The sequence below is a fragment of the Anomaloglossus baeobatrachus genome, chromosome 2 (assembly GCF_048569485.1).
Source record: "Anomaloglossus baeobatrachus isolate aAnoBae1 chromosome 2, aAnoBae1.hap1, whole genome shotgun sequence".
Lineage (NCBI taxonomy): Eukaryota > Metazoa > Chordata > Amphibia > Anura > Aromobatidae > Anomaloglossus > Anomaloglossus baeobatrachus.
In genome coordinates, this window is record NC_134354.1 from 108,363,412 (window position 1) to 108,390,750 (window position 27,339).

At 52.3% G+C, this 27,339-nt stretch overlaps 1 protein-coding gene across 1 annotated transcript in view; it reads right to left on the reverse strand.

The window, feature by feature from the left end:
- Positions 1-27,339, reverse strand: part of SUPT6H (SPT6 homolog, histone chaperone and transcription elongation factor) — a 210,720-nt gene that overhangs the window by 26,133 nt on the left and 157,248 nt on the right. Inside the window, exon 26 of the mRNA XM_075335257.1 lies at positions 5,460-5,607. Within this exon, the coding sequence (XP_075191372.1) occupies positions 5,460-5,607 (148 nt within the window). The remainder of the gene's footprint in view (positions 1-5,459; positions 5,608-27,339) is intronic.

Below are 27,339 nucleotides of genomic sequence, written 5' to 3' on the forward strand. Positions count from 1 at the left end.
TGCGGGAAATGTAGATCCTGAGTGCTCTCACCAGATCTAGCAAACGCAAGTCCCTTTCATACCGGTGAACCGGATGAGGATAAAAGGAAGGCAATGATATATCCTGATTAAGATGAAACGAGGATACGACCTTAGGGAGAAACTCCGGAATGGGGCGCAGCACAACCTTGTCCTGGTGGAACACCAAGAAGGGAGCCTTGGATGACAGAGCAGCCAGCTCAGACACTCGCCGGAGCGATGTGATCGCAACAAGAAACGCCACTTTCTGTGACAGGCGAGAAAAAGAAACTTCTTTGAGAGGCTCGAAGGGCGGCTTCTGGAGAGCCACTAGTACCCTGTTCAGATCCCATGGATCCAACGGCCGCTTGTACGGGGGCACAATATGACAGACCCCCTGCAGGAACGTGCGCACCTTAGGAAGACGTGCTAGACGCTTCTGAAAAAACACGGATAGTGCCGAGACTTGCCCTTTAAGGGAGCCGAGCGACAAGCCCTTTTCCAACCCTGATTGCAGGAAAGATAGAAAAGTGGGCAATGCAAATGGCCAGGGAGACACTCCCTGAGCAGAGCACCAGGTTAAGAAAATCTTCCACGTTCTGTGGTAGATCTTAGCAGAAGTTGACTTCCTAGCTTGTCTCATTGTGGCTACCACTCCCTGGGATAATCCTGTTGACGATAGGATCCAGGACTCAATGGCCACACAGTCAGGTTCAGGGCCGCAGAATTCTGATGGAAAAACGGCCCTTGAGACAGCAGGTCTGGACGGTCTGGAAGCGACCACGGTCGGCCGACCGTGAGATGCCACAGATCCGGATACCACGATCTCCTCGGCCAGTCTGGGGCGACGAGTATGATGCGGCTGCAATCGGATCTGATCTTGCGTAGTACTCTGGGCAAGAGTGCCAGAGGCGGGAATACATATGGGAGGCGGAAGTGCGACCAATCTTGCACCAAGGCGTCTGCCGCCAGCGCTCTTTGATCTCGCGACCGCGCCATGAATGCCGGGACCTTGTTGTTGTGCCGAGACGCCATTAGGTCGACGTCCGGCACTCCCCATCGGCGACAGATTTCCTGAAACACGTCCGGGTGAAGGGACCATTCCCCTGCGTCCATGCCCTGGCGACTGAGGAAGTCTGCTTCCCAGTTTTCTACGCCCGGGATGTGAACCGCGGATATGGTGGATGCTGTGTCCTCCACCCAATTCAGAATGCGCCGGACTTCCTGAAAGGCTTGCCGGCTGCGCGTCCCTCCTTGGTGGTTGATGTATGCCACCGCTGTGGAGTTGTCCGATTGGATTCGGATCTGCTTTCCTTCCAGCCACTGTTGGAAGGCCAGTAGGGCAAGATACACTGCCCTGATTTCCAGAACATTGATCTGAAGGGTGGACTCCTGCTGAGTCCACGTCCCCTGAGCCCTGTGGTGTAGAAACACTGCTCCCCACCCCGACAGACTCGCATCTGTCGTGACTACTGCCCAGGATGGGGGCAGGAAGGATCTTCCCTGAGACAATGAGGTGGGAAGGAGCCACCATTGCAGAGAGTCCTTGGCCGTCTGGGAAAGAGAGACTTTCCTGTCTAGGGAAGTCGTCTTCCCGTCCCATTGGCGGAGAATGTCCCATTGAAGTGGACGCAGATGAAACTGCGCAAAGGGAACTGCTTCCATGGCTGCCACCATCTTCCCTAGGAAGTGCATGAGGCGCCGTAAGGGGTGCGACTGGCCCTGAAGGAGCGATTGCACCCCTGTCTGTAGGGACCGCTGCTTGTTTAGCGGAAGCTTCACTCTCGCTGCTCGAGTATGAAACTCCATGCCAAGATACGTTAGTGACTGTGTCGGTGACAGATTTGACTTTGGAAAGTTGATGATCCATCCAAAAGTCTGGAGAGTCTCCAGCGTAGCCTGTAGACTGAGTTGGCATGCCTCTTGAGAGGGTGCCTTGACAAGTAGATCGTCTAGGTAAGGGATCACCGAGTGTCCCTGAGAGTGCAAGACTGCTACCACCGCCGCCATGACCTTGGTGAAGACCCGTGGGGCTGTCGCCAGACCAAATGGCAGAGCTACGAACTGAAAATGGTCGTCTCCTATCACAAAACGTAGAAAACGTTGATGTTCTGTAGCAATTGGCACGTGGAGATAAGCATCCTTGATGTCTATTGAGGCAAGGAAGTCTCCTTGAGACATTGAGGCAATGACAGAACGGAGGGTTTCCATCCGGAACCTCCTGGCGTGCACATGTTTGTTGAGCAGTTTTAGGTCCAGAACAGGACGGAATGAGCCGTCCTTTTTTGGCACCACAAAGAGATTGGAGTAAAACCCTCTCCCTTGTTCCTGAAACGGTACAGGAACCACTACTCCCTCCGCTCTTAGGGAGTCCACCGCCTGCCGCAGGACATCTACACGGTCTGGGTGTGGGGAGGTTCTGAAGAACCGAGCTGGAGGACGAGAACTGAACTCGATTCTGTACCCGCGCGACAAAATGTCCGTCACCCACCGGTCTTTGACCTGTGACATCCAAGTGTCGTAAAAGCGGGAGAGCCTGCCCCCGACCGGAGATGCGGAGGGAGGGGACTGGAAGTCATGAGGTAGCCGCTTTGGAAGCGGTTCCTCCATTTGCTTTCTTGGGGCGTGAATGAGCCCTCCAGGAATCTGAGTTTCTTTGCGTCCTCTGAGTCCCTTTGGACGAGGAGAATTGTGTTTTGCCCGAACCTCGAAAGGACTGAAACTTCTGCTGCCACTTTCTCTGCTGAGGTTTGCTTGATCTGGGCTGGGGTAAAGAGGAGTCTTTACCCTTGGACTGTTTAATGATGTCAGCCAATGGCTCGCCAAACAGTCTTTCTCTAGACAAAGGCAAGCTGGTTAAACATTTTTTGGAACCAGCATCTGCTTTCCAGTCCTTTAACCACAATGCCCTGCGCAAAACTACCGAATTGGCAGACGCCATTGAGGTGCGGCTGGTAGATTCTAGGACCGCATTGATAGCGTAAGACGCAAACGCGGACATCTGCGAGGTAAGGGACGCCACTTGCGGCACCGCTGGATGTAAGATAGCATCCACTTTCGCTAAACCAGCTGAAATAGCTTGTAGCGCCCATACGGCTGCGAATGCTGGAGCAAACGACGCGCCGATAGCTTCATAGACAGATTTTAACCAAAGGTCCATCTGTCTGTCATTGGCATCTTTAAGTGAAGCGCCATCTTCCACTGCAACTATGGATCTAGCTGCAAGTTTGGAAATCGGGGGATCCACCTTTGGACACTGGGTCCAGCGCTTGACCACCTCAGGGGGGAAAGGATAACGTGTATCCTTAGAACGTTTAGAGAAACGCTTTTCTGGATGAGCATCGTGTTTCTGGATTGATTCTCTGAAGTCAGAGTGATCCAACAGAGCACTTAATTTACGCTTGGGATAAAGGAAACGAAATTTCTCCTGCTCTGCCGCTGCCTCTTCTGCTGAAGGGGTTGGGGGAGAAATATCTAACAGCCTATTGATGGCTGAGATAAGATCGTTTACCATGGCGTCCCCATCCGGGGTATCCAGATTGAGAGGGGTTCCAGGATTAGACTCCTGATCACTCTCTTCAGACACATCACAGGGAGACTGATTGCGCTGAGACCCTGAGCAGTGTGATGACGTTGAGGGTCTTTCCCAGCGAGCCCGCTTGGGGTGGCTGGGGCAATCATCTGAGTCATCATACTCATCCTGAGAGGCCGGGGACCCCCTTGCAGTCTGGATTAAATCCAACTGCGGAGGGTTAGAGGACATAGACCTCGCCGTGTCCATAGACTGAGCCCCAGGCATGGATTGCAAAGTTTCCAGGATTTTTGCCATAGTCACCGACATATTAACCGCAAAAACTGCAAAGTCTGACCCTGACACCGGGGCAGGACTTACAGGCGTCTCAGCCTGGGTCACTATCTCTCCTGACTCCGGCTGGCGAAGCAGCACCGGATCTGAGCATTGCACACAATGGGGGTCTTTGGAACCTGCTGGTAGAGCAGTCCCACAAGCAGCACACACAGTGCACACAGCCCTAGCCTTGGCAGCTTTGCGTCTTGTGGATGACATGCTGCTGCTTCCTCAGAGCGATCTGGGGTATTCAGCCAGGAAGCGACCTCACAGTGCAAGAAATCAATAAATCTCTATGTCCCGTGACACAATACACTAACATACACTGAGGCACTAGAGGGGCCAGCTGAAAAGCCGCTTACCGCCCGCTAAAGAGCGGGTGTGTGGTCTTCCAAAGCCCCTCAGTCTAGGTCTCCCAGAGCCTTGCGTCCTTCTTCCAGCCAGCCATGCATGTAATGGCTGCCGGCGTCCTGAGGGAAGAAGGGGGGCGGGCCCTGGGCGTTCCTGACCAAGAGCGGGAAGCCTGCTCCCTCTGTGCCTAGTGTGAGGGCTGGAGCATGTAAATCAGGCTCCAGCCCTCCTCGCTGCCGTGAAACAGCGTCTCTCCCCTACCCTGATTGACAGGGTGGGGGCGGGAACGATCGGAGCTGCCGGCGTCCTAGGCCCAAAAGCCGGGGACTAGAGTTATAAACGCCGCCGCCGTAAAAGCGCGGTCGGCGTATCCCCGGCGCACCACAAGTCACAGCAGCGCCGCCCGGTCCAGTGAGGGTCGGCGCTGCGTTCCCAGAACACAAAGTCCCCCAGATGACTGTAGGAACACCAGCTCAGTGTACGGTCCCCGGCGCACTACAACACCCAGCCAGCCCGGAGTGTGTCTGTGCCTGCCGGGGACACAGAGTACCTGTATGATGCAGGGCCCGGTCCCTGATGGTACTCCTGCTCCGTATCCATCAGGTTCTGATGGGTCTGTGGATGGAGCCCGGCGACAGAGCTTTGAGGCCGGCAGGATCCCACTTCCACAGAACCCCCAAGGGGATGTGGAAGGAAAAACAGCATGTCAGGCTCCAGCCCTGTACCAGCAATAGGTACCTCAACCTTACAACACCATCCAGGGGTGAGAAGGGAGCATGCTGGGAACACTATATGTGTCCTCTTTTCTTCCATCCGAACTAGTCAGCAGCTACTGCTGACTAAAATCTGTGGAGCTATGCATGGAATGTCTGACCTCCTTCGCACACAAAGCTAAAACTGGAGTACCCGTGATACCACGGGGGGGTATAGCCAGAGAGGGAGGGGCCTTGCACTTTTAGTGTAGTGCTTTGTGTGGCCTCCAGAGGGCAGTAGCTATACCCCAATCGTCTGGGTCTCCCAATAGAGCGCTGAAGAAATATATATATATATATATATATATATATATATATATATATATATATATATTTTATATCTATATCTATCTATATATCTATATCTATATATATATATAAAGTTCAGCCTGCATGGCAAATTCCCCGTCAGTAGAAAGGCAATTGAACACACAGAAGTTCGTAGAATTCAATAAATAGAGTTAGACTAATGTTACAAGATGTGGTTTTACAAGTTGAATCGGTGTAATCACCTATGTAGAAAGTCTCTGGCGTTTCCCTGGTCAGCATGTTGAATACTTCTTCAGGGTTGGGTGATCGGTATGGGGTCCTAAGGTCCTTGTATCTGCAGCTGAGCTCTGCACGGATATCATACAATGTAATATGTTTGTCTCCATAACCCTGAAAAGGAAACAAAGAAGCAATGAAACAATGTCAAGAAATAAGCCCGACACATACCAAACCGACGGAGGAAAGACCTAAGCTTTCTTCAATTGGTGCAGCAGATTAAAAGCCCTAATTCTATGTGACCCTACCAAAACAAGTGACAAGTTTCAAACATTTAGTCCTTTGTCAAGCACAGTGTGTGACCAGAAGGTTAACACACATTAATAACGAAACGTAAAATCCCTTTTGGAAGCATGTCAAACATACAATTAAAAAAAAAAAAAAAAAAGGCCAATTTTCAATCAGAAGACAGACAATATTATGCTCATTTGTCATTGGTGTGCAAACCTCTTTAATACAGCAGCAATTATTAAAAAGTTACAAGCCTAAATAATTTCCTATGTTAAAGGATTGTAATGACATGTTTGTGTACTCACCGTAAAATGTCTTCCTTGGAGCCTTTCATTGGGGGACACAGACATTGGGTTATATGGTGTCTCCAGGGAGGCGTGACACTAGATTGAAAAAGTGTTAGCTCCTCCCCCCACAGCATATACCCCCAGCTAGGCAGGAAACTAGCTCAGTTTGGTGTAAAAGCAGTAGGAGAAGAACAACGAAACCACAAGGGCGGGAGCTGTGTCCCCCAATAAAAGGCTCCAAGAAAGACATTTTACGGTGAGTACACAAAAATGTCCTTTCCTTTCTTGCCTTTTCATTGGGGGACACAGACCGTGGGACGTCCCAAAGCAGTCCCTGGGTGGGAACTGAACTATTAACAGTGTATAACATCAGACTAAGAGCTGACTAACAACTGCAACTGCAGTGAACACATATCAACACTGTCAAGAAACTGAGCAGTGGCCACTTATAAATGGGCCACTGCTGCGTGAAGGACTTTTCTTCCAAGAGCAGCATCCGCGGAGGCATGCGTATGCACTCTGTAGAATTTTGTAAACGTGTGCACACTGGACCAGGTAGCGGCCTTGCAAAGTTGGGCCGCCGAAGCCTGATGGCGGATAGCCCAGGAAGCACCCACTGTTCGCGTAGAGTGGGCCCGCACAGATTGAGGAGGAACAACACCGCGTGTTTTGTATGCCTCACAGATGGCAGTCCTGATCCATCGAGAAATCGTGGATTTAGAAGCCTGGTTGCCCTTTTTGTGTCCTCTGACAGGACGAAGAGGGCATCGGACTTGTGCAACGGCGCTGTTCTGGAGATGTAGATCTGCAGAGCCCTAACGCGATCTAGAGTGTGAAGGGCATTTTCAAAGGAGTGGACCAGGGCCAGACAGAATGACGGCAACACAATGTCTTTGTTCAAGTGGAAAGAAGATACGACCTTCGGAAGAAAGGCGGGGGAAGGCCAAAGGACCACCTTATCGTGATGGAATATCGGGTAAGGTGAGCGACAGGAAAGGGCCGCCAGTTCGGACACTCGTCTGATAGAGGTAATGGCGACTAAAAAGGCAACCTTCCAAGAGAGACGCTGAAGAGTGATTTCTCTTAAAGGTTCGAAAGGAGGAAGCTGAAGAGCTCAGAGAACCAGATTCAGATCCCAGGGATCCAAGGGGTGGCAAAAAGGAGGGACCAAATGCGCTACCCCTTGAAGAAAGGTACGGACCTGAGGGCGAGAAGCCAGCTGCTTCTGGAAAAAAAATTGACAAGGCAGAAACTTGACCTTTAAGGGTACTGAGGGCTAGTCCCGAGTTTAGACCGTCTTGCAGAAAGGAAAGCACATCAGGGATTGAAAAAAAAACAAGGGGCGACCGGTGATGACGGTCACACCAGGAAAGATAGGTCTTCCAGGTACTGTGATAGATACTGGCGGAGGAGGGCTTCCGAGCATTAAGCATGGTATGAACTACCTTAGAAGAAAGACCTGACTTGGCTAGAATCAAGGATTCAAGCGCCATGCTGTCAAATGCAGCTGTGCTGTATTCTGGTGGAATATTGGGCCTTGCGACAGACGATCCAGGCGGTCGGGGAGACGCCAGAGAGTGACGCTGAGAAGTTGGAGAAGCTCTGGGTACCAGGCTCTCCTGGGCCAGTCCAGGGCCACGAGGATCACGGGAATTCCCTCCGCCTTGATTTTCTTGATTACTCTCGGAATGAGGGGAAACGGAGGGAAGATGTAGGGCAGGCGAAACTGCGACCACGGGAAGACTAGAGCATCGGAGCCGAGCGCTGGCGGGTCTCTCGACTGGGATATGAAGGGATGTACCCTTGGCGTTCATCCGAGACGCCATGAAGTCCACATCTGGGAGTCCCCAACGAAGAGTGATCTGATGGAACACTTCATCGTGGAGGGACCATTCCCCTGCCGCTAGACCCTGTCTGCTGAGAAAGTCTGCGGCCCAGTTGTCTACTCCCGGAATATGGACAGCTGAAATAATGGGAATGTTCATCTCTGCCCAAAGAAGAATCCTGGATACTTCTTTCATCGCTGCCCTGCTGCGAGTTCCTCCCTGACGGTTGATGTAAGCCACAGCCGTGGCATTGTCTGACTGGATCCGAACAGGGAGACCCAATAGCAAGGGCTGAAAGTTCTGAAGGGCAAATAATATGGCTCTGATCTCTAGAACGTTGATGTGAAGGGAGCGTTCGGAGGGAGACCAGCGTCCGTGAACAGTGTGGTGGGGGAACACCGCTCCCCAGCCTATGAGGCTGGTATCTGTCGTGACTACTTGCCAGTGGACAGGACGGAAGGACTTCCCTTGAGATAGGGATGAGACTTGAGTCCACCAGACGAGGGAGTGGAGCGCAGTCCGAGATAAGCGGACTGACCGGTCTAGAGAAGCTGGATTCTTGTCCCAGAAGGATAAAAGATCCAGTTGTAGAGTGCGCAGATGGAATTAGGCAAGATGGTGGCAGTCATGGAAGCCGTGTCCTTTGCCCAACACTCTCATCCCATTTCGAAGGGATGTGTGACGGCGGGAGCGGAGGGATTGGGCGGCCCGGATGAGGGAAGACCTCTTGTCTTCTGGAAGAAAAACCCGGGACTGAGCCGTGTCTATCAGCAGACCTAAAAAGGTGATGCGCTGACGAGGAATGAGGGATGACTTGTTGAAGTTGATAAGCCACCCTAGCCTTGACAGCGTGTCTAAGCATATCTGCACGCTTTCTGAGCAAACTTGAGGAAAGCTCCGCTTGACAAGTAGGAACGACCAGAACGCCTCTGGGGTGCAAAATGGACATGACGGCCGCCATGATCTTTGTGAAGACCCGAGGCGCAGTGGCCAGTCCAAAGGGGAGGGCCCTGAATTGGTAATGACTGTGTCCTACGGCAAAACGAAGGAACCGTTGATGGGATACACATATATGGGAATGTGTAAATAAGCATCTTGAACATCTATGGAGGCTAGGAATTCTTCCGGTTCCATGGCGGCTAGTACTGCTCTCAATGACTCCATTCGGAAGATCCGAATGTGTACGGATCTGTTCAGTCTTTTGAGATCCAGGATAGTGCGGACAGAGCCATCTTTTTTGGGAACGACAAAAAGGTTTGATTAGAAACCTTTGCCGCGCTGTTCCAGGGGCACTGGAATGATAACGTTTGCTTTTTGTAACGAGGCTATGGCCTGAAATAAGGCCTGGCTTTGCGTTTTGGACTTTGGAAGACGAGAACGCAGAAACCTGTTGGCTTGGCAGGGAATGGAAATCGATCTTGTAACCTGAGGTGACGATTTCTCGAACCCAAGCATCTTGAGTGTGGGCTAGCCAAATATCCCGAAAAAGCAAAAGCCGCCCTCCAACAGGAGTCGGATCTGAGGGATACCTGGCGTCATGCTGAGGGGGCCTGTGCAGGAAGCGGTCCCTTAGGTTTAGGGAACGCCAAGAAGGGCTGGATCCTCGATCTGAGCGTTGGGACGATCCTTGTACTGAAGGTTTTTGGGAGATGGGCCGAAAGGACTGCCTGCGCCAAGAAGATTTTTTTAAATTCCTGGATACAGGCCGCTTTTGTGGAAGAATGGTACTTTTTCCACCCATCGTCTCAGATATGAGTTTGTCCAGGGATTCTCCAAACAGGCGAAGACCATGGAAGGAGAGTGTGGACAGGGATTTCTTGGAGGCACTGTCCGCGTTCCATATCTTTAGCCACAGGACTCTGCGGGCAAAAACAGCATTGGCTGCTGTTAGGGCTGACAAACTAGCTGCATCTAGGGAGCCGTGAAGAAAATAATTAGAGGCTAGGGAGATCAAATCAAGGATCTCAAAGCCTCCGGAGGAATATTACAAGAGCGAAGCATCCTGCGTAGGTTCTTACTCCACACACCCATAGCTCTCGCGACCCATGTCAAGGCAAACAGGGGGCGAAGAGAGGAGCCTGAAGCCTGGAAAATAGACTTGACCGCCGCAGCAACTGCGCGGTCGGATGAGTCCTTGAGAGATGCGCTGTCTGAAACGGACATAAGTGTGTTTAGCCAGCCTGGATACTGGCGGGTCCACAACGGGGTAACTGACCAGGTCTTAACCATTTCAGATGGAAAAGGATAAGCGAATGAAGTGAAAGGTTTTTTTATTAAACCTTCTATCAGGGTGATCTCACCGTTTAGACACGATTTGACGAAAAAACGGATCCTGTGGCAAAGGACTTAGGAGGCTTCTTGGCCCGCTTGATTGCCGACTGAGAAGTCGGGTCCGGAGGCTGATCAGAAATTGACAAAGAGTGATTGACAGCCGAAATTAGTGCGTCTTCTATATGCCTAGACTCGGAAGGGACATCTGAATCAGAGTCAGAGTCTTGGGAATCGTGACTACTAAAAGTCACAGAGCCCGGGTCAGACTGACCATCGTCCAAGTCGGAAGAGGCGTAGAGGTCGCAATGGCGCCTCTTGGAAGCAGCCTTTTTACGTTCTGGGGAAGAAGGACCAGACGAAGCAGGCGGGCTCCTCTGAAGGAGCTGAGCCGGGGGAAGGCTGCCTGAGGTTTGGGATATCTGAGTGACAAGGTCATCTATCCTTTTAGACATTAGAAGGAAGAACGTCATCAGACGGGGGTGCTGCCTGGCCGGTGCAGAATCCAAAACCTGCGCAGCCTCCTGGTCCAGCAACTGGGTCTGTTGTGACGCGGTAGTAGGGGCATCGTTGCCCCGGCATAGTGGATAGCTTCGTCCATCAGAAAACGAGCGTCCACAGGTGGTACAAGCATAGTACAGGTCCGTAGAGGACGCCGGGGAAGCTTTATCACCCTTGCGGTTACGCATGTCAGCAACAGAGTCCTACAGCCCTATATAGGGATATGCCGCTGTTAGTATGAGTGAGGAGCCACTAGCAGTATTATAAAGTGACTGCTATGCACAGCCGGTATATAACGATAGCAAAAATGGCATATACTGTCAAACAGTCGGCATATACCTGCAGGCAGAGCCAGTATATACCGCTAGTAGCTGATATACACCGCTGGCCAGCAGACGCACACCGCTAGAGAGACAGCGACATACCGCTGAGCAGAGCGGTATATAGTGCTGCAGAAGTGCAGAGCCAAGGAGGCGATCTCACCAGTGTCTGCTCCCCACGTGGAAAATGACGTCCAGTGTTCCTGGCAGCATGGAGGAGAGAGACGGCTCCCAGAGACTGATTGGTCTCAGGGCTATTGGTCTAAGCATGACGGCCAATCGGAAAGGAGCTGCTCCTGAGTGAGGAAGCGGCTTCCAGAGCAGTGAGAGGGGGCGTTGCTAGAATTGCAGGCCGAAGCCGGGGGCTAAGTTAATGATGCTCCCCGGGATCACGGCCTGCATCGCCCCACCGGCGCCTTTCCAGGCGGCGGTTTGGATGCAGGGGACGGATGACTCGTCGTCTACCTACCTGCTCCTGGCTCCGTCTGAAGACGCGTCGGTGATGGATGCGGGGATCTCAGGGACACATCTTCGGCTCAAGGCTGAAGCAGGTCCTCGGCTCTGCTTAGCCCTCTGGAGCTACCTTGGTGTGAGGTGCTTCCAGGGAGCCTGGAGGGGTACGCAGAACCGACCACTTGGGCGCGAGGTAAGACTGACGGTGTGAGGCAAATCCCGGGATATGAAGATGAATTATGACTCCAGTCATAATCCCTCATCACTCCCTGGCAGTGCCCCCTCCCTTCTTGTCCTCAGTGTTCCACTTACACCTCCATGGCCATGTCCTGTGATATGGAGATGAGGTGGTGTGGGAACAATGGACACAGGATGACTCCCTGCTGTCACCCTGTAACAAGAGTTGTATCTCATTAGCAAGGCTATGGAACTAGCAGACAGAACGACTCCAGTAAAAAATGGTTCATATCTCGCAAGCCATATTTCCGATAAATATGGCAACCATAAAAATGGTGTCTCCGCATGCGGGCGATGCCGGCACACCCTTTTTATGGGAGCAGGACATTGGGAAATGCCCCAGGCGTGATATCAGCCAATGGGGAACTGGCAGACAGGTCATGAGTCCCCTCGTTCTGTAGCTAAATTCATAACTGTCACAATGAGAGCATTGGCGTCCGCCTACGACGCTCCCAGGCAAAGTTATGGCCATATTCCATGTTGTGGATTTTGTCCATAACTCCAGCCAGGGGTGGAGCAGTGCTCCCTCTGAGGTCACGAAGGTAGGAGGGGACCTGGATCTGCCCAGGTTGATAACCCTACTTCGGCCATTTTCCAGTGTTCTTTCCGCTGGGGGCACGTGTAGGAAACATCTGTGGGAAGGATCCTAGAAACCTGGGTACAGCGCCCCCCTGTGGCCAGACGCAACAAGGTAACTGCTGGAACTGTGTATGCCTGTTTGTAACCCATGCTTTGACTGTAACTGTACTCTGACATATGTATATTCTGTAGATTCCCTATTGTATATATTGTAGTTTCTAGTGTGCTTTAGGCTGATTAAATTATATAATTAATCTTGGGCTGTTCTGTTATCTCGATCTTGAATCCCACGTCTGTGTGTTCGGCTAATAGTTACCGTAAATCGGTTGGTGGCAGCGAATTGTGCCAAGGATTATTGTGGGGAGGCCAGTGAGATTCGGGGAGATTTTATATATTCCGCCCGCGGAGGTCGGGGGAATATATACCTTACTCTCACCGGGGACCCTTCAATAATCGGCATAAGTAGTATAGCGGCCTCCTTGCTTATGGTCGGGCAATTCCATAATTGGCCTGACTATAAGAGGGGCGCTAGAGAGCGCGTCACGTGCTCTGTCTGTCGGTCGGGAGGTATAAAGGAGGGGTGACCCCCCACTTGTTGCCCCCCGATTGTGACGTACTGGTAGCCAGCGCGGGGGATTTCTGAGTGACCCCCCCGGTGGTTTGTGACAGACGGCTTGTGCACGCCAGGTTTCCTCTGCCCGTACGCGGGGGTGGGGGGGGTCACGAGGGTGGCAAAGCACCCTGGTATTGCCCCATAATCAAAAATAGAATGAATAAGAAAAAAATAAATAAAAAATAAAAACAAAATAAGCTGGCCTTAGGCACCTGGTAGGGCAAGGCCAGACATCTCAGCCTCCCTGCTGACACTAGAAAAAACTGGGCTAGTTTCATGCCTAGCTAGGGTAGGGAGGAGGAGCTAACACTTTTTCAATCTAGTGTCACGCCTCCCCTGGAGACACCATACTACACACTCTGTGTCCCCCAATGAAAAGGCGAGAAAGGAATACACCATATTTTTGTTTTCTAATATGCACTAAAATTATAAGATGCACCCCAAATTTACAGAAAAAAAAATAAAAAAAATATGGGGTCAGTCTTATCCGGTGGTGTCTTACCGGACAGGGGCGGCAGCGGTGGTGTGGCAGGGCTCAGAGGAGGCAGGGGCGGTGCTGGAGTAGGGCGATGCTGCAGTCAGTGCAGCAGGTGCCCCAGAAGCTCGCTGCGGACAGTGGCACTGAGAGGCACTGCTGCGGGTAGTGAGGCAGGGGACGCCGTCCTGACCGTCGGCAGTATGGACTTAAAAAAAAATAAATAAAAAAAATATGACACCCGGAGTCTTAGTGTAAGCAGACTGAGCTATCTGCTAAATCATAAGCCTAGCTCTTATCTGCGCACGCGCCACCTCCGGATGCCATTTTCCTTAAGTGCCCTGCTGGGAGATCAATGGGCTGGAGGCAGCACATGCGCAGATCAAATCTTGAGCAGAGAGCTCCATTTGCACACGTGCTGACTCCGGGCGCCATTATTTGAAGCTCGCACCACCGACATTCAGGATGGTGACCCCTGCCTCACCGCCCGCAGCGCAGCAGAGCCCACAGCACATCGCAATAGACCACACAGTGCACCGCCCACAGTACAGACCAGTGCACAGCACGCAGCATCACCCCTGCCTCCAGTAACACCTCTCCAGCACCCCCTGTTAAGCTATACCCGGCTTATAAGACGCACCCCTGATTTTCCTCTTAAATTTTTGAGAGGAAAAGTGTGTGCGTCTTATAATCCGAAAAATACAGTATGTAAAGAGAAGATTTTGGTAACTCACTTTCTCAGGGACTTTAAAGGGAACCGGTCATCAGAAATTTTGCTTTAAACCTAAAAGTTTCCCCCTCTGCAGCTCCTGGGCTGCATTCTAGCAAGGTTCCTGTACTTTTTGTGGCCCCTTTTAAACCAAATTAAATACTTTATAAACTTGTACCTTTTGCTATGTAAATTTTGTAAATCGTCCATGGGGGCGGGCTCTCTGCTGACCGCTGCTGTTCCTCCAGCACATTGACGCCGTCCCCCCACGCTCCATTTCATCCATCAGGACACCGCCCACTGCGCCCGAGGTGCTGCCCACGCCAGGATTGCTGGTGACGTGTGTCACAAGCACGAGATTATGGGCGGCGCTGAGAATCTGTCACCAGGTTTTTGCTACTCCATCTAAGAGCAGCATAATATACAGAGAACCTGATTCTAGTGATGTGTCTCTTACTGAGCTGTTTGCTGTCGTCAGATCTAGCAGTTAAAAGAGCTAATGAATATACAGCATGCCAAGTAGTCCTCTAATGATAATCTACTGCTGATTAGACATTGATTTTATAAAAACTACACTAAGCAGCCACTCAGTAAGTGACACACCGCTGAAATCAGGATCTCTGCCCCTATGTTATGCTGCTCAGATTAGGTGGCAAAAACCTGGTGACAGATTCCCTTTCATTGAGGGACCAGGAAACCATACGTGTATGCTGAGGTCACTGAGAGGCTGCCACTAGGCAAAAAAAAAAAAAAAAAAAAGAGAATTTTGTTTACTTACCGTAAATTCTTTTTCTTATAGTTCCGTATTGGGAGACCCAGACATTGGGTGTATAGCTTCTGCCTCCGGAGGACACACAAAGTACTACACTAAAAAGTGTAGCTCCTCCCTCTGAGCCTATACACCCCCTGGAGAACCAGATCTAGCCAGTTTAGTGCAAAAGCTGAAGGAGAATAGCCACCCACAAGTAAAAACAGAGCAAGAACCGGAACAACCGGAGACTCTGTCCACGACAACAGCCAGTGATAACACGCGGAACAAGAAACTGCCAACAGGCAACAGGGAGGGTGCTGGGTCTCCCATGTCGGAACTATAAGAAGAAGGGAATTTTGTTTACTTACCGTAAATTCCTTTTCTTCTAGCTCCAATTGGGAGACCCAGACAATTGGGTGTATAGCTATGCCTCCGGAGGCCACACAAAGTATTACACTAAAAGTGTAAAGCCCCTCCCCTTCAGCCTATACACCCCCCGTACTGCTACGGGCTCATCAGTTTTGGTGCAAAAGCCAGAAGGAGGAAAAAATTATAAACTGGTTTAAAGTAAATTCAATCCGAAGGAATATCGGAGAACTGAAACCATTTAACATGAACAACATGTGTATACAAAAACAGGGGCGGGTGCTGGGTCTCCCAATTGGAGCTAGAAGAAAAGGAATTTACGGTAAGTAAACAAAATTCCCTTCTTCTTTGTCGCTCCTAATTGGGAGACCCAGACAATTGGGACGTCCAAAAGCAGTCCCTGGGTGGGTAAATAATACCTCATAATAGAGCCGTAACGGCTCCGTCCTACAGGTGGGCAACTGCCGCCTGAAGGACTCGCCTACCTAGGCTGGCATCTGCCGAAGCATAGGTATGCACCTGATAGTGTTTCGTGAAAGTGTGCAGGCTCGACCAGGTAGCTGCCTGACACACCTGCTGAGCCGTAGCCTGGTGTCGCAAGGCCCAGGACGCTCTCACGGCCCTGGTAGAATGGGCCTTCAGTCCTGAGGGAACCGGAAGCCCCGAGGAACGGTAAGCTTCGAGAATTGGTTCCTTGATCCACCGAGCCAGGGTTGATTTGGATGCTTGTGTCCCTTTACGCTGGCCAGCGACAAGGACAAAGAGTGCATCGGAGCGGCGCAGGGGCGCCGTACGAGAAATGTAGAGTCTGAGTGCTCTCACCAGATCTAACAAGTGCAAATCCTTTTCACATTGGTGAACTGGATGAGGACAAAACGAGGGTAAGGAGATGTCCTGATTGAGATGAAAAGGGGATACCACCTTAGGGAGGAAATCTTGGCGGACGTTGGTTTCCTAGCCTGTCTCATAGTGGCAATGACCTCTTGAGATAATCCTGAAGACGCTAGGATCCAGGACTCAATGGCCACACAGTCAGGTTGAGGGCCGCAGAATTCAGATGGAAAAACGGCCCTTGAGATAGCAAATCTGGTCGGTCTGGCAGTGCCCACGGTTGGCCGACCGTGAGATGCCACAGATCCGGGTACCACGACCTCCTCGGCCAGTCTGGAGCGACGAGGATGGCACGGCGGCAGTCGGCCCTTATCTTGCGTAACACTCTGGGCAACAGAGCCAGAGGAGGAAACACGTAAGGAAGCTGAAACTGCGACCAATCCTGAACTAAGGCGTCTGCCGCCAGAGCTCTGTGATCTTGAGATCGAGCCATGAATGTTGGGACCTTGTTGTTGTGCCGTGACGCCATTAGGTCGACGTCCGGCATCCCCCAGCGGCAACAGATCTCCTGAAACACGTCCGGGTGAAGGGACCATTCCCCTGCGTCCATGCCCTGGCGACTGAGAAAGTCTGCTTCCCAGTTTTCTACGCCCGGGATGTGAACTGCGGATATGGTGGATGCTGTGGCTTCCACCCACAGCAGAATCCTCCGGACTTCCTGGAAGGCTTGCCGACTGCGTGTCCCACCTTGGTGGTTGATGTAAGCCACCGCTGTGGAGTTGTCCGACTGAATTCGGATCTGCTTGCCTTCCAGCCACTGCTGGAACGCTTTTAGGGCAAGATACACTGCCCTGATCTCCAGAACATTGATCTGAAGTGAGGACTCTTGCTGAGTCCACGTACCCTGAGCCCTGTGGTGGAGAAAAACTGCTCCCCACCCTGACAGGCTCGCGTCCGTCGTGACCACCGCCCAGGATGGGGGTAGGAAGGATTTTCCTTTCGATAATGAGGTGGGAAGAAGCCACCACCGAAGGGAAGCTTTGGTTGCTTGAGAGAGGGAGACGTTCCTGTCTAGGGACGTTGGCCTCCTGTCCCACTTGCGTAGGATGTCCCATTGAAGAGGACGCAGGTGAAACTGCGCGAAAGGGACTGCTTCCATTGCTGCCACCATCTTCCCCAGGAAGTGCATGAGGCGCCTCAAGGGGTGTGACCGACCTTGAAGGAGAGATTGTACCCCTGTCTGTAGTGAACGCTGTTTGTCCAGCGGAAGCTTCACTATCGCTGGAAGAGTATGAAACTCCATGCCAAGATATGTCAGTGATTGGACCGGTGTCAGATTTGACTTTGGAAAATTGATGATCCACCCGAAACTCTGGAGAATCTCCAGAGTAACGTTGAGGCTGTGTTGGCATGCCTCTTGAGAGGGTGCCTTGACCAGCAGATCGTCTAAGTAAGGTATCACTGAGTGACCCTGAGAGTGGAGGACCGCAACTACTGTAGCCATGACCTTGGTGAAAACCCTTGGGGCTGTCACCAGGCCGAACGGCAGTGCCGCGAACTGAAGGTGTTCGTCTCCTATGGCGAAGCGCAAGAAGCGCTGATGCTCTGGAGCAATTGGTACGTGGAGATAAGCATCCTTGATATCGATCGATGCTAGGAAATCTCCTTGGGACATTGAGGCGATGACGGAGTGGAGGGATTCCATCCGGAACCGCCTGGTTCTTACGTGTTTGTTGAGCAGTTTTAGGTCCAAAACAGGACGGAAGGACCCGTCCTTCTTTGGAACCACAAACAGGTTGGAGTAGAAACCGTGACCCTGTTGCTGAAGAGGAACCGGGACCACCACTCCTTCTGCCTTCAGAATGCCCACCGCCTGCAGAAGAGCCTCGGCTCGCTCGGGAGGCGGAGATGTTCTGAAGAATCGAGTCGGAGGACGAGAGCTGAACTCTATCCTGTAACCGTGAGACAAAATGTCTCTCACCCAACGGTCTTTTACTTGTGGCAGCCAGGTGTCGCAAAAGCGGGAGAGCCTGCCACCGACCGAGGATGCGGTGTGAGGAGGCCGTAAGTCATGAGGAAGCCGCCTTGGTAGCGGCACCTCCGGCGGTCTTTTTAGGGCGTGATTTAGACCGCCATGCGTCGGAGTTCCTCTGATCCTTCTGAGGCCTTTTGGACGAGGAGAATTGGGACCTGCCCGCACCCCGAAAGGACCGAAACCTCGACTGTCCCCTCCTCTGTTGGGGTGTTTTTGGTTTGGCCTGGGGTAAGGATGTTTCCTTTCCCTTGGATTGTTTGATGATTTCATCCAATCTCTCACCAAACAAACGGTCGCCAGAAAATGGCAATCCAGTTAAGCACTTTTTGGAAGCCGAATCTGCCTTCCATTCCCGCAGCCACAAGGCCCTGCGTATTGCCACCGAATTGACGGCTGCAACCGCCGTACGGGTCGCAGAGTCCAGGACAGCATTAATAGCGTAGGACGCAAATGCCGACGTTTGAGAGGTTATGGACGCCACCTGCGGCGCAGACGTACGTGTGAGTGCGTCAATTTGCGCCTGACCAGCTGAGATAGCTTGGAGTGCCCATACGGCTGCGAATGCTGGAGCAAAAGACGCGCCGATAGCTTCATAGATGGATTTCAACCAGAGCTCCATCTGTCTGTCAGTGGCATCCTTGAGTGAAGTTCCATCTTCCACTGCAACTATGGATCTAGCCGCCAGTCTGGAGATTGGAGGATCCACCTTGGGACACTGAGTCCAGCCCTTGACCACGTCAGGGGGAAAAGGGTAACGTGTATCCTTAAGGCGCTTGGAAAAACGCTTATCTGGATAAGCTCGGTGTTTCTGGACTGCCTCTCTGAAGTCAGAGTGGTCCAGAAACATACTCTTTGTACGCTTGGGAAACCTGAAACGGAATTTCTCCTGCTGTGAAGCTGACTCCTCCACAGGAGGAGCTGAGGGAGAAATATTCAACATTTCATTGATGGACGCAATAAGATCATTCACTATGGCGTCCCCATCAGGAGTATCAAGGTTGAGAGCGGCTTCAGGATCAGAATCCTGATCAGCTACCTCCGCTTCATCATACAGAGAGTCCTCTCGCTGAGACCCTGAACATTGTGATGATGTCGAGGGAATTTCATAGCGAGCTCGCTTAGTCGGTCTGGGGCTGCGGTCCGTGTCAGAGACCTCACCCTGGGATCCATGAGACACCCCGGGAAGACATTGCTGTTCCCACTGAGGGGAACCAGGGGACAATGATTCCACAGTGCCCCTGGCTTGAGATGCCGGCCTGGACTGCAAGGCTTCTAATATCTTAGCCATAGTCTCAGAAGTCTTTCAGTAAAAACTGCAAACTCCGTCCCTGTCACCTGGACAGTGTCAACAGGTGGTTCTCCCTGGGCCACCCCTAGCAGAGGCTCCGGCTGAGTAAGTGCCACAGGGGCCGAGCATTGCACACAATGAGGGTCAGTGTAACCTGCCGGCAGTATAGCCGTACATGCTGCACAAGCAGCATAGTAAGTCTGTGCTTTGGCACCCTTGCTATTTGTGGACGACATGCTGTTGTCTCCTCTGAGCAATACAGGAGGGTATATAGCCACAAATCAACCGTGCACCATACAGTGTAAAGTATAGACTATAATCATATAAACTATAAATACACTTCTGCACTAGTGGGGCCAGCACCACAGGTGCTGCTTACCGCCTGCGCAAAGCGTTTCTGTGGGCACCAGAATTCCTGCCTGGGTCTCTTTGAGCTTGTCTCTCCTCTCCAGCGTTAGCAAAGCTGAGAGGAATGGCTGCCAGCGTCCTGAGGAGAGGAGGGAGCCGTGGGCGTGACCCAGAAAAGTGCGGGAACTGGTGCCCCACTGTGCAGAGTGAGGGGGGTGGAGTATGCAAAGCATGCACCAGCCCTCAGTGCTGCCGACCTGTACAGCGTCCCGCCCTTCCCCTGACTGGCAGGGCTGGGGGCGGGAAGAAAGACACAAACACACTCAGCGACGCTGAAGTGTATAGTGGCACAAATGCAGCCAGCGCTGCTGTCCCCGGTGCACTAGCACACCCAGCAACGCTGGAGTGTTGCTGTGCGCGGTCCCCACGGGGACACAGAGTACCTCCAAGTAGCAGGGCCATGTCCCTGAACGATACTCGGCTCCTATCCAGCAGGGTCCTCTGTGGAGCTATGCGTGGATGTGTGACCTCCTTCGCACAAAGCATAAAAACTGATGAGCCCGTAGCAGTACGGGGGGTGTATAGGCTGAAGGGGAGGGGCTTTACACTTTTAGTGTAATACTTTGTGTGGCCTCCGGAGGCATAGCTATACACCCAATTGTCTGGGTCTCCCAATTAGGAGCGACAAAGAAAAAGAATTTACGGTAAGTAAACAAAATTCTCTTTTTCTTTATCGTTCCTATGGGAGACCCAGACATTGGGACGTCTCAAAGCAGTCCATGGGTGGGAATAAACAGAAAAACTGAGAAGTAGGCGGAGCCTAACTTCACAAATGGGCGACAGCCGCCTGAAGGATGCGTCTGCCCAAGCTCGCATCTGCCGAAGCATGAGTATGCACTTGGTAGTGCTTTGAAAAGGTATGCAGGCTAGTCCAAGTGGCAGCCTGACAGACTTACTGAGCCGTAGCCTGGTGCCTGAAAGCCCAAGAGGCACCGACAGCTCTGGTCGAGTGTGCCTTGATCCCTGGCGGGGGAGGCACCTGAGAACACTGGTAGGCATCGGAAATGGTCGACCTAATCCAACGGGCTAAGGTCGGCTTAGAAGCAGAGAGGCCCTTACGTCGACCTGTGGTTAGCACAAAAAGAAAGGTGCACCGCCTAAGAGCAGCGGTGCGAGACACATAGATCCGGAGCGCCCGCACCAGATACAGAGTATGCAACGCTTTTTCAAAGCGATGAACAGGAGCCGGACAAAAGGAAGGCAGGGTAATGTCCTGGTTAAGGTGGAAAGGAGAAACCACCTTAGGGAGAACGTCCGGAGTCGGACGGAGAACCACCTTGTCTTGATGAAAAAACAAAAAAGGTGATTCCGAAGAGAGCGCAGACAAATCAGAGACTCTCCTGAGGGAAGTTATGGCCACTAGAAAGACCACTTTCTGTGAAAGACGAAACAAAGAAACCTCCCTAAGAGGCTCAAAGGGGGGTTTCTGCAAGGTTGTGAGGACCAAATTGAGGTCCCAGGGATCCAAGGGCCGCCGATAAGGCGGAATGATGTGAGATGCGCCCTGGGTTGCTCCTCTGATACTGGCGGATTGAGGTCCAGTACAGAATTAATGGACGCAATCAAATCACTAACATCTGAGTCACTTTCGGACAGATCAATGGGGCACATGATGGTTTATGTAGGCCACAGTGGTCGCATTGTCGGACTGCACCCGAACTGGGTGTCCGAGAAGCAGGGACTCCCAATGAAAGAGAGCCAGGCGAACTGACCCGAGTTCCAAGATGTTGATGGGAAGCTTGGTTTCCGGCTCGGTCCAGCGACCCTGAACTGTAAGGTCCTGGAATGTGGCTCCCCAGCCTAGCAGGCTGGCGTCTGTCGTGATCACCTTCCATCGAAGGGGAAGAAATGATCTCCCTTGGAGGGTGAGGGGAGAGCGTTTCCACCATTCTAATGACTCTCTGACTCGAGGAGGGAGCGCAATTGGCCGGTCCAGGGAGTGAAGAGACTTGTCCCATGTTGCTAGAAGGAGACCCTGAAGTGGGAGAGTATGGAATTGACTGTAGGGCACCGCTTCCATTGACGCCACCATTTTTCTGAGAATGCTCATGCAGAACCGAAGAGAGCAACGGGGTGTGCGTTGGAGCTTCCAAATCCCCCTGAGGATAGCTGAGAGCTTGTCCTTGGGCAGAAGAACCTTCGCCTGTGCGGTGTCGAAGATCATGCCGAGGAATGAGATGCGTTCAGCCGGGATCAGAGATGACTTTGGTCTGTTAGTCAGCCGAGTCTGTTAGTCAGACTTTAGTCAGCCGAGACGGGTTAGCGTATCCAGAGTGATGTTGAGGCTGTCGCGGCACTCCGACGCCGAGGGAGCCTTGATCAAAATGTCGTCCAGGTACGGGATGGCTAGAATTCGCCGGGTCCGAAGAATAGCCATGACAGTTGCCATCACCTTGGTGAAGACTCTGGGAGCTGTCGAGAGCCCGAATGGGAGAGCTGTGAATTGAAAGTGTTGCTCCTGAACCACGAAGCATAGGAATCTCTGATGAGCTGGAAAGATCGGGATGTGGAGATAGGCGTCCTGGATGTCCACAGAACAAAGGAACTCCCTGGGTTCCATGGATGCTATCACTGAGCGCAGAGACTCCATGCGGAATCGCCGGAGACGGACCCGCCTGTTGAGGCGCTTGAGGTCCAGAATGGGACGGACTGTGCCATTCTTCTTCGGCACAACGGGTTTGAATAAAAACCCCGGAATCGGTCTTGAGGGGGGACGGGGGTGATGACCCCAGAGTCTCGCATGGACTGGATGGCTGCGAAGAATCCCTTGGTGAGAGAGGGATCCTTGGGGGGTTTGGACTTGACGAAGCGTGAGCATGGGAGAGAAGAAAACTCTATCTTGTAGCCGTGAGAGACGACGTCTCGGACCCAGGTGTCGTCTATCACGGAAAGCCACGCGCTTCTGAACATGCGGAGGCGACCGCCGACCCTGGATGAGGATCCGGGGACGGGAGCCCAGTCATGCGGAGGAGAATCTGTTGGATCTGGAGGGCTTGGACTGCTGGCCACGGGAACGCCAGGAACACCAGTGGGGTGTTGCCTTAAAGGAGGGCTTCCGTCTCTCCTGACGTGCTGGTGACCGCTCCCGACGTGTGTTGGTAGAAAATTGACGAAAGGGACGAAAGGGAAAAACCCGTCGTTTGGGAGGGGCACGGGGGGATCCTCCGTTGGGGAAGGAAGGTACTCTTGCCCCCCGTAGCCTCAGAGATGATCTTGTCCAGCTTTTCTCCGAAGAGTCTGGCACCAAAAAAGGGAAGACTGGTGAGAGACTTTTTGGATGCTGAGTCCGCGTTCCACGCTTTAAGCCACAAGGCTCTGCGGATTGCAGTAATGTTGCCGGCTGCCAGGGCTGCGGAAGCAGCAGAGTCGAGGGACGCAGCAATTAGATACTTTCCGGCATGCGCGATCTGATCTGCCAGATCTGCCAGCTCGGGGCTTGGAGCTTCAGCCAGGATACCACGCCGAAGGAGCTTTGCCCAGGCGGAGACAGCCTTGGAGACCCAGGTAGATGCGAAGGCTGGAGTGATGGCGGAGCCGGAGGCTTCAAAGGCCGACCTGGCTAAGGATTCTATGGTCCTGTCTGAGGGATCCTTAAGGGAGGCGCCATCAGAAAGCGGCAAGGTGGTACTGGACGAAAGTCGGGAGATCGGAGGATCCACTGAAGGGGCCACTGACCACTTCTGAAGAAGTTCCGGTGGAAAAGGATAAAGGACCTGTGCCCGCTTGCGCCTCTGGAAACGCTTGTCAGGATGTTCCCAATGTCTAGAGAAAACGTCCTCAAATTCCCTATGGTTGCCAAAGCTTCTTGGCAGTTTCTTGGCCCTTTTGAAAGGGACCGATTGACTGGTAGGAGCCGGATCTACATCCTTCACCTCTAGGGTCTGATTGACAGCAATGACCAGACTGTCCATCATACTGGTCAGCTTGGAGATATGTTCAGAGTCCAGATCGGAGTCAGAATCAGGGTCCTGGTCCGAATCTGGGGCTGCTGCAGATGAGGTAGGAGATAGAGAGCGCATTGCTCTGGAGGCCATAGAGGGGCTAGGTGAGCTAGAGGATGACCCCGAGAAGGACCGCTTCCTAGACCTCCTGTGTGTTCTGCCCTGCCGGGCTGGTGGCGTTGCGGGCACAGACTCGCTCTGGGTCACCGGGGGGACTCCAGAGGTGGAGGTGGGCAGACGCTCTATGGCAGAGGCTAAGGTTTGAGATACCTTAGTTAGGTTGTCCACGGACTGAGAGAGCGCTGAGGCCAACCCAGGTATGGGGGCCGAGTCCTCGTTACGGGCGGTGGGGGGCTCCGTAGTAGTCATGCTAGGGGTGCTACAGGGTAGGCAGATGGGGGAGGACTGCCCTGAGGGAAACTTTTTTAGACAAGAAGTGCAGGCGAAGTGAAGTACTATGGCCTGTGGCTGAGAGCGGGTCGCTCTTGTGCTGGACATGGGACAGCAGGGAGAGGGGGAGAGAGAAGAAAACAGAGCAGAGGATGCCAGGTGGATGGGGACTGGGGAAGGAACTGCCTCCCAGTGGCAGAGCTTACCCAGATTCTGGCGTCCTGTGCTGGCGCTGTGTCCTGTCTGAAGCTGCAGGCTGAGGAAGCAGAGGTGGGGGCTCCGGGGAGCTGCAGGGTACGAGGTGGGAAGCTACACCGGAAAGCTGCCGCCGCACAGAGGGATCGCAGGGCTGTAATGGCGCTGCTGAGGGTGTCCGGGCTGGGGGAGGAGCAGGAAAGGAGTGCTGCAGGGTGTAGGGATTGGCTGAGAGAGAAGGCCCGTGAATGGACAGAAAAGAGCGCGCAGAGGCCTGCTGGGAATGGCTGTTGGAGCGGGCGGGCCTGCTAGGAAGAAAGGACCCGCGCAATAGGCCGGCCGGGAGGGGGCGTGGCCGGACGGGAGCTAGGCCTGGAGAGAAGCCGGGGGCTAAATTAGGAATGAGGCCGCAGGGGGAGCCGGAGAACGGCGCCGAGGACGAGAGACAGGGGCAGAGCCTGTATGAAGGGGGATCTGACCAGGGGTAAGCTAATGCTATGGATCCTAATCCCTTCTTTTCCCTCTTTTTTTTTTTTTTTTAAAAACGGAGCCCCCCATGACCCGGGACAAGGGATGGGTACCTGTCCCGAAGGCTGATAGTCCTCCTTGATCCTGGCTTGATCCTGGCCTCCTGGGAAATACATAGGGAGACGGGTTTCTTCCGGTGATTTTTCGTCTCCCCTCCCTGATCAGGCCGGCTGTGGAGGGCGAGCGTGCAGGGGGAGGGGGGCAAGGACCATCCGCCTGTCCCTCTGTGCGGATGCCCCCCAAACAGTCTTGAGAGTGTTAGGGGGGTAGGGTCCTGACAGACAGACACGGAGGACAACGGAAGTGGCGGACGGACCCCACTTCTGTGCGACCGGTCTCTAGGGGGGAGAGCAGGGTGAGCTATTACACCCTGTCGCACGATGAGCTGTGTCTGAAACGAAAAAAGGAAAATATTAAAAATACAAACCTGAGGGGCTGGGAACAGCCCCAAGTGTGTCCACCTCCTATGGACACTAAGCTTAAACTGAGGAATGATTGCCAGTTGGTGGGTGTATACTGCATAGGAGGAGTTTTCCTTGTTTTGCTTAGTGTCGCCTCCTAGTGGCAGCAGCATACAACCCATGGTCTCTGTGTCCCCCAATGAAGCGATAAAGAAACACCGGCAGACCCTATATAGTCCAAGACCAGACAGGTCTGCTGAGATCCAACGGGATAGGGTTCAACATTGAAGAATAATGACAGATGCAGCCTAAACGTAGAGGCAAATTAATGGCTCTGAGTTTCAGATGAAAGAGGGAAAAAAAGGTCTACCAAGCCTACCAACAATCCAGAATTGTGCGACACTGGAATAAAATTCCCCAACTGAAAAAACACATGACTTACCAATGATCTGGAAGGAACTTTTGTGAAGAATGAGAGTAGAACACCGCCATCAGGACAAGAATAAGAGGCGAGGGAAGAGACTGATACACAAGAATATCACTTGGCGGAGAAGAACATTGAGCAGAAGGTCAGAGATATCGAGTACCAAGAAGGATAGATAACTTATCTACATGGAACGACACTCTGCTCGTGCGAGTTGACGCGGCTTGACCCAGCCGAGTTGACACGGCCTGACCCAGCCAAGAAAAGTGTGCTCTGAGAAAAAAAAAAAAAACCTTGCAGCGTGCCAAGACAAAAGCCTTAAACTATATGTGAATGGAAGGAAGGCTAGGATCCCTCTGGAGCATGGAATGGCTATGCTGCTTACGCGATCCTCATAAGGGCACTGGAGGGACGTTAAGTGGAATGAAATGCTGTGACCTGACCAGAGAGATTCTGGCTTCTTCGGCAGTCCAAAAAAGCAGATGAACAAAGGCATAATCAAGCTCACTAGACGGAGGGAAGGCTGTAGATTCCATAGGGGATAACTCGAAATCACCATCCTGGAAAGCGTGGAGGGACACAGAGATCCAGAGTGGGATGAGAGGAGATGTCCTACCACTGAATCAAAAGAGATCTATAAGAAAAAATCATGAGTGGCCAGAGAAAAGCCACGCAAACCTACAAACTCCCAGAAGGGTTAACAATGGTGGGAAATGAACCCAGAACCCAAGTGCTGTAAAGCAACAATGCGAAGCAGAGAGCTATTTTGGTGCCGCTGCTACTATCAGCTATATGGATCATGGGGAAGTGGACTTTGAACAGAAAACTTGGACCGTGCTGTGGTAGATGGTTCTGACTTACTGATCAGTCATGTGGTTCTCGACAGATGGCGGTTCGGACTCACTGAATTGTGGACAGAGCGTATGGATCGCGGTGTGAATGGTCATGTGGTTTGTGGTAGGTCTGACTTACCAGATGGTGGACAGAGCACCTGGACTGCACCAGTAATTGGCATGAGGTGAGTGGAAGAAATGAGTGACTCACTAAATAGCGGACAGAGCACTAGGACCACTGCTGCAATTGGTAATGTGTTACGTGGTAGATGGCACGTCTGACTCACTGGATAATGGACAGAGTACTGCTGGGTTCAGCCATGTAGTATGTTGTAGATGAGGTGTCTGAAATACTAGATAGTGGACCTAGCACATGGACCACTGCTGTGTGTGCCATAAGGAAGGAGGTAGATTGTGCGTCTGATTCACTGGACAGAGTACTGGTACTGTTACAGTGATTTGCCCTGTGATACATTGTGTCAAACAGTGCAAAAAATAATCAGGCGATTGTGGGCATAGGCCACAACAGGTGTGAACAAGGTCTGGACACGGTGGTCAGATCTGACAAATCTAAGCATAGTGTCTGCTGAAGGAAGGAACATACTATAGTAACCAGCTGCTGCAGTGCTATATGGGAAGGTCCTTGAGATGTCATATGCATAGGCTAAAAATAATGATTGAGTTGGTCCCGGAGTCCTGCCTGTTTTTCTAGTTTATTCACCAATATTACGGGCAGAGGATGCGGAGCTCCTGAAGGATGAAATGAGGGAATAACTGAGAGACAACAGCAGTGGGAAGCTCTACAGATGACGGCGCTTAACCTGTGAGAGTCAAGCAGCCGAAAATATAGAGGCTGTGGGAGGGTAATGCCGGCATCAGGGAAAGATCGCGATGAGGAGGAGGCAGCGTCAAAAATGAACGCACTATGCTCCCGCACGTCTATGGAACAAGACACT